This window comes from Camelus dromedarius, chromosome 14 (assembly GCF_036321535.1).
Source record: "Camelus dromedarius isolate mCamDro1 chromosome 14, mCamDro1.pat, whole genome shotgun sequence".
Classification (NCBI taxonomy): Eukaryota; Metazoa; Chordata; class Mammalia; order Artiodactyla; family Camelidae; genus Camelus; species Camelus dromedarius.
In genome coordinates, this window is record NC_087449.1 from 57,871,864 (window position 1) to 57,884,827 (window position 12,964).

Consider the following 12,964-nt stretch of genomic DNA (forward strand, 5'->3'; position numbering starts at 1 on the left):
GCGTCCAAAGTGAGAGTTTCATGGGACTAAGACCCTAACCCATAGGGTCTGTGCTACTTCCAGTCAATGTCAGAATTAAACTGAGTTACAGAACACCCAGCTGGTGTCAGAGAATAGCTCAGTGTGGAAAACCCACATATCCGGTATCAGAAATACTGTGAGTGTGAGACTAGAAGAAAAACAGGGAGGTTTTTGCTGTTCAGACATCAAAGGCACAGTCAACAAAAGAAAAAATTGACAAACTGGACATTATGAAAAATTTTAAATTTTGTGCATCAAAAGATAACAGCAGAGTAAAAAGCATTCCACATACACGAGAAAATATTTGCAAACCATATCTGAAAAGGGATTAATAACCAGAATATACAGAGAAATCCTAAATGCAAGAACAAAAACAATTCAAAGATAGACAAAGGACCTAAACTAACAAGGAGGAGAAAAAAACAAGTGTTGGGGAAGACGTGAAGAAACCAGGACTCTAGCATAGTGTTGGTAGGAATGTAAAATGGTACAGCTGCTGTGGAAAACAATATGGCAGATCCTCAAAAAATTCAAAATAGAATTACCATATGATACAGTAATTCCACTTCTGGGTATACAGCCAAAAGAACTCAAAACATGGTCTCCAGGAAATAGCTGTAGAACCACGTTCATAGCAGCATTATTCACAACAGTAAAATGCAGAAGCAACCCAACTGTCCAGCAACAGGTGAATGAATAAGCAATGTATGTACGTATGTATAAATACACACACACGGTGGAATATTGTTCAGCCTTAAAAAGGAAGGAGATTCTGACATAAGCTACAACAAGAATGAACCTTGAGGACATTATGCAAAGTGAAATAAGCCAATCTCAAAAAGACAAATACTGTACAAATCTACTTATATGAGGTACTTAAGAGTAGTCAAAAATCACAGAGACAGAAAGCAGAGTGGTGATTGCCAGGGGCTGGGAGGATAGGGGCAGGAATGGGGAGTTATTATTAAATGGGTAAAGAGTTTCAATTTTACAAGATGAAGAGTCATGGAGATAGATGATGGTAATGACTGCACAATATAAACAGATGTATGATCAGGCCACCCAAGATGGCTGTTCTCTTGCTCTCTGTACATCCCCTGCTGGACCAGCGCCTGCTTCACCTTCACCCTACTCACACGACTGACCTTCCTACATACTTGCCCTCTAAGCAGCTAGTGACTGTTCTAACTTTCAGATCAGAACATCTCCACCATGACAGCTTATCAAAGGGGGCGGTGAGGAGTGTACCCCTTTGCTAGTTTCCCTGGTAACTGATGAGCCAACCTGACGTAAATTCCCTCTATAACTAGCAACACCCTACCCCCGACCCCACTGCTGTGCAAAGACTGCCAACCCTCACATCGCTGGGGTGTCCCTCCAGGACCTCACTTCAGACATGCAAGATCCCCCTGTTCATTAAACCACTGACATGTCTTGCTGGCTCCAGGCTCCTTCTTCAGTCTCGAGGATGGGTAAGTTCAGGGCTTGCAGGCCTGCGTGGTGCAGCCCAACAACATACTTAACACCACTTGACAGTACACTTAAGAATGGCTAAGATGGTAAATTGTGTTATATGTATTTTATCTTAATAAAAAAAATTGGGGGGAAAATGGGGGAAATACCCCACAAGACTATGAGGATTAAATGAAATAATGCATATGAAATGAAACATGCTTATTTAGCACAGTGTCTAGACATGGTATGTGCCCAATAAATGGTAGCGATTATCGTCATTCCCCGAAGAAGCCAAAGTCTCTCTCGTCTGGAACACTGCCTGGACAATGTCTGAAGCCTGAAGTGCAGACTTCCACCCGGTCCACCTACTAAACACCCACATATTCTCTAAGACTAAACTCCAATGTCACCACCTCCTTCATATTGCTCAAGAAGGTAAGCCCCTCAAGGGCAGGGCCAGTGCCTATTCATCTGTGTACCACACCAGGGATTAACGCCTGGTATTAAATTGTTTGGAGACGTATACATTAATGATTACTATTACATATATAACCTGGAATATTGATTGTCAGGCTTCCAAACAACCCGCAATAGCTGAGATCAGAGCAAATGTGTCTATTACTTTAACTTATGACTGTAATCCTTCATTCACATGCCTGCAGCTAGTATTTATGAAGTACAGAGTACTGACCACTCTACAAAGATTGGCTCATTTTATCCTTACTTGTAACAACTACCATTTTATAGTTGAGGAAACTGTGGCACAGGAGAGGTACTTACATTTATTTCTAATGCAAAAACACAGGGAAAAGGCATGTGAATGTTACCACAGTCAACTGAGTGGAATACATTCTAAGGGCTGCTTAAAAATGTTCATGGCTTGCATTTTCCCTTGTGCTTAATACACGTGGCTTGCAAGGACAGCCTTTTTCAGGAAAGTTATCACAGCCTTGGGCAACCCCTCCCCGACCATGACATCTCCTTCCCCTCTTTCAGATTTCCTGGACAATTCATGGATTATGAAGACTAGATACTCTTTACTCTGGTCTTGCAGCGGAAGTAAAATGTGGGGGAAGAGGGACACAGCCTATTTTACAATTTTTCAGGTCACATTAAGGATTCCCAAGGCCTCCACAGGAATCCACAGACTACCAGAATCAGATTTTCCTCAAAGCCTCCTCCAGCAAATCTGCAAATCTGGGGCCCTGGTCTCTGTCACACAGACATCAACTTGGTCACGAGGTCACAGCGAGCCAGCGCAGAGCTTCTGCTTTCAAGAGTGGGTTGTAACACAACACTGAGGGCAGTGACAGTGCTTCCATGACCTACACTTGCAGGGCTTAGAAATTCTTAAATTGCAGGGAAGCATCTCCCTAAGTCTCATAGTTCTGTGATTTTCTCATCTCCTATAATCTTATTTTCCCTGGAAAACAGAAAATCAAAGTAACCTCCCATTTAGTCCAGAGTGACAAGTACCAGGTGAGGGCATTAGCTCTGTTCGGGAACTATTAAGAAACCTATGTTGACAAGATACTATGCCTTCTTTTCTCATTAGCAAGAAAATGTGTCTTATTCATGTGGGTACGCACAAGACTAACTAGTCAGCATGTACATGAAAAATAAATGGCACAGCCCTTGAACTGAGTGGGAAAGAAATCCAGAGCATTCAGTAAATGAAAAAACTTAAAACATAAATTCATAAAATTAGCAAAAACCATTAATGATGCATTCACATAAAACTAACGGAAGATGCTATTAATAAAATGTAATATTCTTCACTCCTTTTTAATTTCCTGCAATAAGGCTTTGGCACTACCACTTAAACCAACATCACCCTCTACTTGTTTAAATAAAAAAGTACTCTCTCATTTATGTTTCTTGGTTGACTACTCTCAAACATTTCTTTACTACTTCATTGAGATTACTAACAATAATTTACATTCCCAGATGAAACTGAAAGTTGGTAAAAGTTCCAAGAATCCAAGGGCACATGATCAAATGTGTCAACTGGCAGAAATGCACAGGAAATCTACTTTAATTGACTTCTTAAATTTAAATGCTAATTCATTCAGTTAATAAACACACTGGATAGCAAATATGGACAGAGGACAGAGTCTACAAAATTCTCAGCAATCCGTGTCACTCACTTAACAATAATTATTGTATGCCTCCTCTATGCCAGGGGCTGCGGTCAACAGAGAACAGTCTCCGTTTCTCATGAAGTTTACGTTCTACGGAGGAGGGACAATCAGGTAAAGAAACAAACTGCAAATTCCAGATGGTAATATGTGCTATTAAGAAAAATGAGTGATGTGATGGAGACTAAATAGGATACCTAGGATCTTCTTAAATGCTAACAAGGTTATTTTTTTTTAAGACTTTAACATCAAACCTTATGTATGAACTAGGCAACGCATACGAATGGCAGCGGCATTCTTCTATTCTATGAGAATAGAAGCCAAAGAGAAGGATGAAAATGTGAGGAGGAGAAGAAAAAGAAAGGAACAAGGACTTAAAGAAGAGAGAAACAGATGTGTGACGAACAATGGCCTGTTGTGCCTATTACAGGGCGGTGTGTGTTTTGATTCATAGGATCAGTACATCAGATCAAACCATATTAGAAACCTTCTATCCTACATACTCCTATTACATACAAATAAATAGATCGCTTCAGAGGAAGAGATCATTGAAGAACATTTTTTTTTAAAGAACTAGTCCCTAAAGTACATGCTTGTGAGACCTCTCTAACACAGCTGTACAATATCGAGGCTAAATACAAGTGATTAAAATAGTCATTTTTCAGCAAACCAGTGGGAAAAGAATAAAAACACTTAGGTATAAGGCAGCCAAACAGAGAAATGCTCACAAAGGGAGCTGTCCATTCACCTTGACTTCCCTTCAGTCTCTGTCAAGCCAGAAAATATGAAATTATCACTATACAGCTGAAAGCCTGCCTTGGCCCTTCTTCCCTGCCTGCATTGTCTCCAAAATCTGTATCTATCCTACAGCAGGTGGCCATTCCCTGAGTCTCCATCTCCATTCTGAAGTACCAGAAAAGCAAGTAGCCAAAGAGGTTTGAAGAGTTCAATACACTCGCTGCCTATAGGAATAAGAACTAACACATGACAGAACAGTGTTCATCCCATAGTCTCAAATACCTTAGGCAAAAGTCTCCTAAAATTACACATCCATGCTTCATTCCCCTAAGTCCATTAATAAAGGGGCAACCTCCTCAAAATCTGAACTCAGTTTCTCTCTCAAAATTAAAAATCTCTTCTCAACTTCATTATCATTCTCAAATGCAACCATGTAAGCAGAAAATTATGAGCTTTTTTCTCAATATAGTCTCTCCTGCACCTCATATAATCAGTTACTAAGTCTTATATGTAACTTAGTGTAAATGAGGTTCACATGCACCCCTCCTGCTTTACTTCCAAATGCTGATCAATGACATCACCACTTAACCAAGTTGTAACCTTGGAGTCATCTTCATTAAGAAATTAAATGAGACTGTGAGCCAGTTGGAGAGAAGATAAAGAAAACAGCATTTACTGAATTCCTACTATGTACTTGGCCTGCTCTGGCCTAGGAGGCGGGTATTACTATCTCCATTTTATAAACGGAGGAAAAAGTTTGAAGTTTCTCAAAATTTTCTGGTTCCTTTCTGGTCTAACAGTCCAGACTTAGCACTTCACATTCACAGTACTGTTAGCCTCCTCTACTTCTAACTTGTTCTGTTAAAACACTGCCAGAACAATCATACCAAAATTCCATTTATATCACATCAGTTCCCTGTTGAGGGCAGTGAAATGCCTTCTGCTTCTCTTTTTGCCCACTGACTGACCCGGGGCTCAATATGTATTTATTGCCTAAAACCATCCCATGATTCCCCACCAGTCCAGGCGTAATGAACCCTGGGAGCAAAAAGTAACAGATTTTTAAGACAGAGGTGCTGAATATGCAGAACGCATGTGAAAGTCAAAGGCAATTCAAAAGCTTTCAAGATAAAGTAGACTCTCTCTAAAATATTTCACAATTCTGACTCCACCCAAACCAGCCTTCTGTAGGGAGTAGGATGCACTAAAATTACAGCGGGGGTTCTAGCCCCAGCTCCTCCAGTTCTAGCCACTTAACCTCTCGGTGCTTCAATTTCCTCCTCCATAGAAGTTCAACCAGCCTCTGCTCAAATGCTTCCACTCTTCCCCACTACGCAAGTCCAAGTCATTGTCCAAAGCATAGCTGAAGGCCTATTTTCCTCGCAAACTTACTGGATGACCTCAATTCATCACTCCACTTACTTGATTTATAATAATAGCTCTAGAGCAAAAAGAGTCTGAATCACTCGTTTTACTTTTATCTGTAATCACACATCACTGTGTATGCCCCGCCCACCCATGTCCCACTCGTGAATGACACTGACACTACTCACTGCCTTAGGTGACCATCAGCAGCACAATATTAATATCAACAATTATTACTACCACCATTTACTGAATACCTAGTAAGTGCCAGGCACTGTGCAAGTATATTGTGTATTTTTCTATCCTTCAGTCTTCATAATCCTTTTAGGTAAATCTGTATCCGCATTTCATAGTTAAGGAAGTCTCTACACAAACTCATTTAATCCACCCAACAACTCTGTGAGATAGTAATAATTATTATTGCCAATTCACAAATAAGGAAACAGGCACAGAGAGGTTAAATAACTTGCCCCAAATCACACAGCTGGTAAGTGGTAAATTCAAGGATGAAGAGGTAGCTGTGATAAGTTAATTAATTTATTGACTCATTCTCAACAATTTTTCCTAAGCACTCTTCTGAGGGATGAGGATACAGCAGTGAATAAACCATGGAGCTTACAATATTCTTTCTTTTCCAATACCTTCATTCAAAGGCACAATCCTAAATCCTCTTAAATACGCTTAAGATTTCCATACAAAAATATCAAATTTAGATAATAAAAATTAGTACCGAAGAAAAAGCATGGGACTTGAAGCAAGAAAATCTGGGTTAAATTGCCAACTTTGCCTTTTATTAGACCCTGAACAACCCCTTCACTGGACTCTGAAGACCTGTATGAGATAAAGTATTAAGTTGCAAACCTAGCTCAGTGTCTGGCACTCAGTATGCACTCAGTAAATGAGTTTCCCTCTTTCCCTCTCCCCTCCACGCAGTGACTTCATAATTTGTGTCGTCAGTGAGCACATGTTAAAAGGCTACGCGGAGTTATACTAAGGGCTGAAAAGTGACCAATCAACCTCTTACTTTTGCAAGGCAATTCTCATTCCAGGTTCACCATCACTATGTCTCGGATTTCAGGCCCCAGACTTCTCTGATGTCGATAAATCAGGTTACAAGTCGGGAATGACAGCAACTCACGTGAAGGCCTGGCAATACTTAAAAAATGCTCCCGATGACCTTCTTGAGAAGGCACTTTTGATACAGCTGGGGAGGATTGTGGCCTCTTGCCCAGGCTGCACGCTCCGTGCGGGAGATGTGACACCAGGGAAGAGAATCTTAAGCTTCTGGCACAAGGCTGTGTCCTGCATACGGTTTTAACTCGCAGAGCTCCGCAACCGTCCTGCCACCTGCCAACTCGACCCCCACCTCTTCGGGGATGCAACCCCACCTCTTCGATCTCGGGCGGCCGCCCAGGCTCCTCAGGCCCGAGTCCCCCGCCACCCGAGTGACCTCCCGCCCGGGCTTGGGCAGCTCGCCCTGGCCTGAGGGGCTGGAACAGGCCGGACGGCCTGACCTCTCACAGGGCCTCCACCGGCCCGCAGGCCCTCCTGGTCAGCGGAGCCCTGAGCCGGCTGTTTGACTCCGGGCGGGGCCTGCCAGGGACAAGGAGCCTCTTACCTAGCTTCACGACCGCATCCGCCAAGCACCGGTCCCACTTCCTGCCGAGCTCTGAATCCGACATGTTCCCCACCCGCAGCTCCAGCTTTCCCGACGGTCGTGCCCCGCGCTCAGACCCCAGGCAAGTCTCGCGAGAGCCAGCCGCGATTCCCGGGCCCGGAAGGCCGGCGCCGGCACGCCAGATCTCGCGAGGTGATCTGACTGCTTCCGTACTTTACGGGTTTTTTTTTCAGTTGGTCGTCAAGGTGACGGGTTGCCTGGAGGCCTGAGGTGACCCTGACCTTGGAGCCGCGCCTACCAAAGGGTTGAGAGACTGACCGGTTTCCTAGGCGGCTTCCCTGTCTGGAAGGACCTTCCACGGCACCACCTTCCAGTGTTGGCCTTGGAAATTCCCAGGGCAAGTGAGGGCGCAGCGCTTGATTCACTCATTCATTTACTTACCTTGACTTTCTCCTCCTTCATTCACTCATTTATTGCAGTGCAACTCCTGCCTTCACCATTACAACAGAAATTGCTCTGGCAAAGGTCACCTATTGCCAAATCAAATGGACGCTTTTTGACCTCTGTCCAGCATTGGACACAACTGCTCTCTCTTTCCTGATCCTCCTTGGCTCCGCCTTCTCTTTGTTCATTTGACTCCCAGGACACTGGTCTTTCCTAGTTCTCCTCCTCTGACTCTTCTTTTTAGGTGTCCTCCCTGGGCTGTTTTTTCTCTGCCAGCTGCTTAGAGTGTTCCTCTTTACATACTCTCCCTGAGTGTTTGCAGACATTGCCAAAATCTATCTCCAGATCAAGCGTCTACCTCAAGCTTCCGATGATTCAGCCTCTTTGCTGGTGTCGTTGATTTTAGGTTTCCCTCCCCGTTTCCATCCTCCGTCCTACCAGCAAATACAAATTTGACCGCATTATTCCTTTGATTAGAAGCTGTCAATGACTTCCATTCATCTACTGGCTATATCCAAGCTTCAATGAGTTCATCCCAGGAAGTAATAGACTTTAGAGCCCCCCTTCATCCACTAATAGAGCTTAAAAACGCCCTCCATCTTCTATTTACAGGGTCTCGCCTGCCCCATAGGATTCTCTACGTTGTATGGAAACATATCTTTATAGATGTTAGTATCTGGCAGTTAAACCAGAAGTTCATTAAAGGCTTGAGCTGCCCCTTCTTCATCTGCACCCATTCTCTATGAAGTATTTGTTGAACTGAATCGAATTCATTCACCCATTTATGTATTCATTTATTCTTGACATCTTTAACAGCAGAGCTGCCATACTGGTCCTTGCTCTGACAGAACACCTTCCTTAAGGAAGCCTTCTTCCACCCTTCTTGCAGCTTTCATCTGGGCTATATACCAGACTGTTGTAATTGTTTGCCTGTCTCTTGGATGTGACTGTGAGCTCCTTGAGAATGGGGGCTGTGCCATTCCTGTATCCCTGATGACTAGCAGAGAGCTTGGCAAATACTGGATTCTCAATAAATGCTTTTTGAATTGATGTAAGTAAGAAAGAATATGTAAATGATTAACTGATTGAATTAGCAAGAGAAACAGTCTGTTCTTGGAGAACTTTATAGTGCAGCATTTGTGTTGAAAAACAGAAGGAAAATTAACCTCACTAAATACCCGTGATGTATCACAAATACCACCAGGCGCCTCATATAATTTCATTTATCCTCACAGCGGGTTGAGATTAGTGTCTTCATTTTCACAGATTTGGAAACTGAGTCTCAGAGCCATTAAGTAATGTGGAAGATGCACAAGCCTCTGCATTGTATAGAGTTAGAAACTGACAGAGGCATTTTTATTGGATTCAAGAGAGTTGTAAACTTTTGTAGAAGGCAGAGAGCAAATTACGAAAGCAATCAGAGGCAGATGGTATAGCATGATTTCTGGAGCCAGGCTGTCTGGGTTCAGATTCCAGCTTTTTCTTAGCTTTGTATCTACTATTCTCTCTTTCTATGGTTCCTTTCCCAGGATGATGCTTTGTTCACTGCTGTATCCCCAACCATAGAACATTACCTGACACACAGCATTTGCTTGATAAATATATGTTGGTTGAATGAATAAAATAAATGAAAACTCTGGAGTTTTTATAGTTCTTGGAGAGCAAAGACCAATACAAGTGGGAAATTAAAAAAAAAAACAGCAATATACACATTATAAACTTACTTTCAAATGATTAAAAATAGATTTCTTAATGCTGAAGAAGGGAGTTACAAACATGGAAAGGGAAGACACTTGAAAGAACTCTGCTGTTGGATTGGAATTTAGTGTATCATTATGAACTCATGGTATTTAATGTAATTGAAATAGGTATAAAAATGTATGTGTTTCCCAATCCTGTATACTGAGAGGGTCTAAAAGCAATGACACACCAGTAACAATATGAAAGCCTAAATCTTGTCTTCTAAACACCATTCTCTATTAAAAGGACCCAGGACTCCATGGCAAAAGGATCAAGACTTCAGGGCTCAAGCAAGAAAAATTAGAGAAAATCCTGGAATACCTGTATCACAAAGTATGGAAACCTTCAAAAGATGATAGAGTCATGTGAAAATGTTTTTAATAACTATAAACCGCCTAAAGAAGTGCCTGGTCACTAACTGGAACCCTTGGTGTAAGTTGTTATTATCATCATTAGAACTTCTCCCAATTACATGGGACAGGTTGTATGGGACAAAGATAGAAGTTTGCGTTTCAAATGGATAAAGACAGAGTCTTGTAATAAAGCAATTTCACAGTAGGAGAGCCAACACCAGGAAAAATGAAAAAACAAAAACTGTCACTTAAGTGTAATAGATTTTAGCCTCAACTGGTTAATCAGCTAAACATAAGCTCTTTGTTTAGTTTACTAGGTTGTAAATCCAGCTTCATTAACAACAGAGATTAGAATATTTATAGCACAGCACCTGCATAAATAAAGGTCTTTTAGATCCCAGGTTTTTTTTTCTCAGTTTCCCTTCAGTTAAAAAACGAATTCCTTTCTTAAAGGGAGATTTACATTTTTTTGTTTCTTATCTTCTTTCTCTCTAAGAGGGATCTTATATCATTTTGCCCCTTCAGTAATGTGTTCAAAGTCAAACAGCTACTAAGTAGCTTCCTTGTTTCGTTCAAAAGCCCAAGTAGCTGTCCCTTAAATAAAAAATAAAAAATAAAAAAAAGGCCAGAGGGTCCCAGTGTGAAGCAGAAGCTTAAGAGTAACAACCAGAGAGGATTAAAGTATAGGTTTGTGGTCACTTTTTTTTAACTATATCTTTGAACTGACCTTAGAGAGAGTCTGAGGGAAGGCGTGAAAAGGTGCAGTTGAAGGGACATTTTCTGCATCACCTGCACTTGACGTGGATGTGTGAGAGACCGTGAGACTGAGACAAACAGCATCACTCAATTAGTTCTGAATCTAAGTGTGTGAACTGAGTGAGTGAGAGATAGTACAAGTGTAATCATCGTAACTGGAGTATTAATATTTCAAGGGCCAACCAAAATCATTTAGACATTTTTCCCCAGCAGAGCTCCCCTGGCTAACTTAATGTCAAGTTACCTCTGATTTTGACCTCGGTTTTATCAACTCAGCCATGATGGGGTAACTGGATATCACCTGTCTGTTCTGTGGGTTAATAAAAAATTAGGGAATGCATAAATGATTTCTTAGTCAATGCAATCTCTTTGGTAGAGAAAATAGTTCTAAACATGGGACCCAAGTGGAGAAAAGGGCATTCTTGGCAGAAAATAGGCTGAGTAGCATCTTCTTAATTTCTCCTCTGTCTCACAGCTAGAGAGGTGGGTGTCTCAGCCCTGAATTGGCACTTAGGCCTGTCTGCTTCTGAAGTCACACTTTTTCCTGGGAGGTTGATGGATGGGTTTCAGTGGGTCTTTCCATGAATCCCTGAAACTCTATGCAAATCTTTATGTATGAGTGCCTATCTTTTTTTCTTTGAATCTATAGCTTTCTTCTGGTTCTCATAGGTTAAGAACTATTGACCTGGAGTCAAATACAGCTCTGGGGATGAGGCTAGTCCCTCCAGCAGAGGGCAGTGGCTCCCACATTTGCTGACCTCCTTGACCTCATAACATTGGTTGTCAAGAGATGGGAGAGGTTGAGCCAGGTAGGGCTGACCCAAGGGCATGACAAGAAAACACCAACCTTCCCCTGCTCTTCCTGTTCAGTTGGTTTTGACACCCCACTTCCAACCCCCAGATTGCCACATCGTGGGATACATAAACTCTCGGCAGTGGCTCTGGGGAAAACCACCTTCTCCCGTCAACTTCTTGAAAGGGCCTGGAAGATTCTTTTCAAGGACATAGTTTTTCTAAGCTTTTTTGCTCCTTTGTCAATGCTAGTTTCTCTTGCTGCTTTTGTGGACATGTTTAGACCACCTGAACAAATGCTGATTTGGAGATCCGGGTTGAAAGACATTTTTCAATGGAAACGTGAATGAACTGACTTTGCTTCTCACTTGGATGCCTTTGCCTATAGAATCAACTCCTAGCTCCTTAACTTAGCATTCAAAGCCCTTTGAGAATGGTTCCATTCCCCCTTCAGTTCTTTCATTAATCTCCCACACAAGGTTGAAACAAAGCAGGACCCTCCAGGGGAAAAATCCTTTGTATGTCCCCTATATTTCTTTTTTTCTTTCCTTCTTTTTTTTCTTTTTTTTTTTTTTTTTAGTAGAGGTACTGGGGATTGAACCTAGGACCTTGTGCTTGCTAAGCATGCAGTCTACCACTGATCTATACCCGTGCACCCCATGTCTACCATTTCTTGTTTGTAGAAAAGAGGCTTCATTTATCCTCCTTGACCTTCCCTGAGTTCCAGAGGGAAGATTCAAATAGTTACTATTCATGGGAGGGAGAGAATGAGAAACAAATGAGGCAGGGCCAAGAAATAATAGTGTAGCCATGGGGCAAGGTCCCAGTTCCTCCCTAAGGAATACACCTAAACAATACCTTTGAGTTCTTCTGCAGGAACTAAGACCCCCACCCAGGTGGAGCATGGTAACTTCAGGCAGAGTACAAGATTCCTAGACCATTGCCCTGTTACCTCACCACCAACCAATCAGAAGAAAGTCTGCACACAGCGGAAGATCAGGAAGACTCTGATCCCCTCCCCCAATGACTCTCCCTTTAAAAACTTTCATGGTAAAGCAGAATCTTTGGAGTTGGTCTTTGGACATGAGTCTGCCTTCTCCCTAGGTTGCCAACCTCCTGAATAAAGCAAACTTTTCTTTCCAACCAACATTCATCTCTCGAGTATTGGCTTTCAAACAGCTAGCAGCTGAACCCGAGTTTGGTAAGAAGGTTTCCACATAAGGTCTCCTTCTTGGCCAAACTACCCCTGCAATTGCTTTGGGCTTTCCAACAAGCTCTTAAAGAGGTCACTCCTTCCTTCTTGTTTTCCTTATCATTCCCATTCTTCAGCTCCTCTTCCTCCGTGGAGACTTCTCTGGGTGAGAAGCAGCAGAACAGAGAGTTAATTGTTAAGGGCTCTGGAAGAATGAGCAAGTGCAAAGGCCCTGGGGTGTGAGCCTGATTGACCCTTTAGAGGAAGAGTTTGCAAACAGGAGATGAAGTCAGAGGGGTGGTGGAAGCAGATGGTCTACAAACTTGTAGGCCATGGCAAAGACTTTGGTTTA

General features: G+C 42.2%; 1 protein-coding gene across 1 annotated transcript in view; it reads right to left on the reverse strand.

Annotated features, from left to right (window-relative positions):
- MICOS10 (mitochondrial contact site and cristae organizing system subunit 10) overlaps nucleotides 1-7,486 on the reverse strand; it is a 28,707-nt gene extending 21,221 nt beyond the window's left edge. Inside the window, exon 1 of the mRNA XM_010997648.3 lies at nucleotides 7,336-7,486. Within this exon, the coding sequence (XP_010995950.1) occupies nucleotides 7,336-7,399 (64 nt within the window). The 5' untranslated portion in view covers nucleotides 7,400-7,486. The remainder of the gene's footprint in view (nucleotides 1-7,335) is intronic.
- Between the last annotated feature and the right edge of the window lie 5,478 nt (nucleotides 7,487-12,964).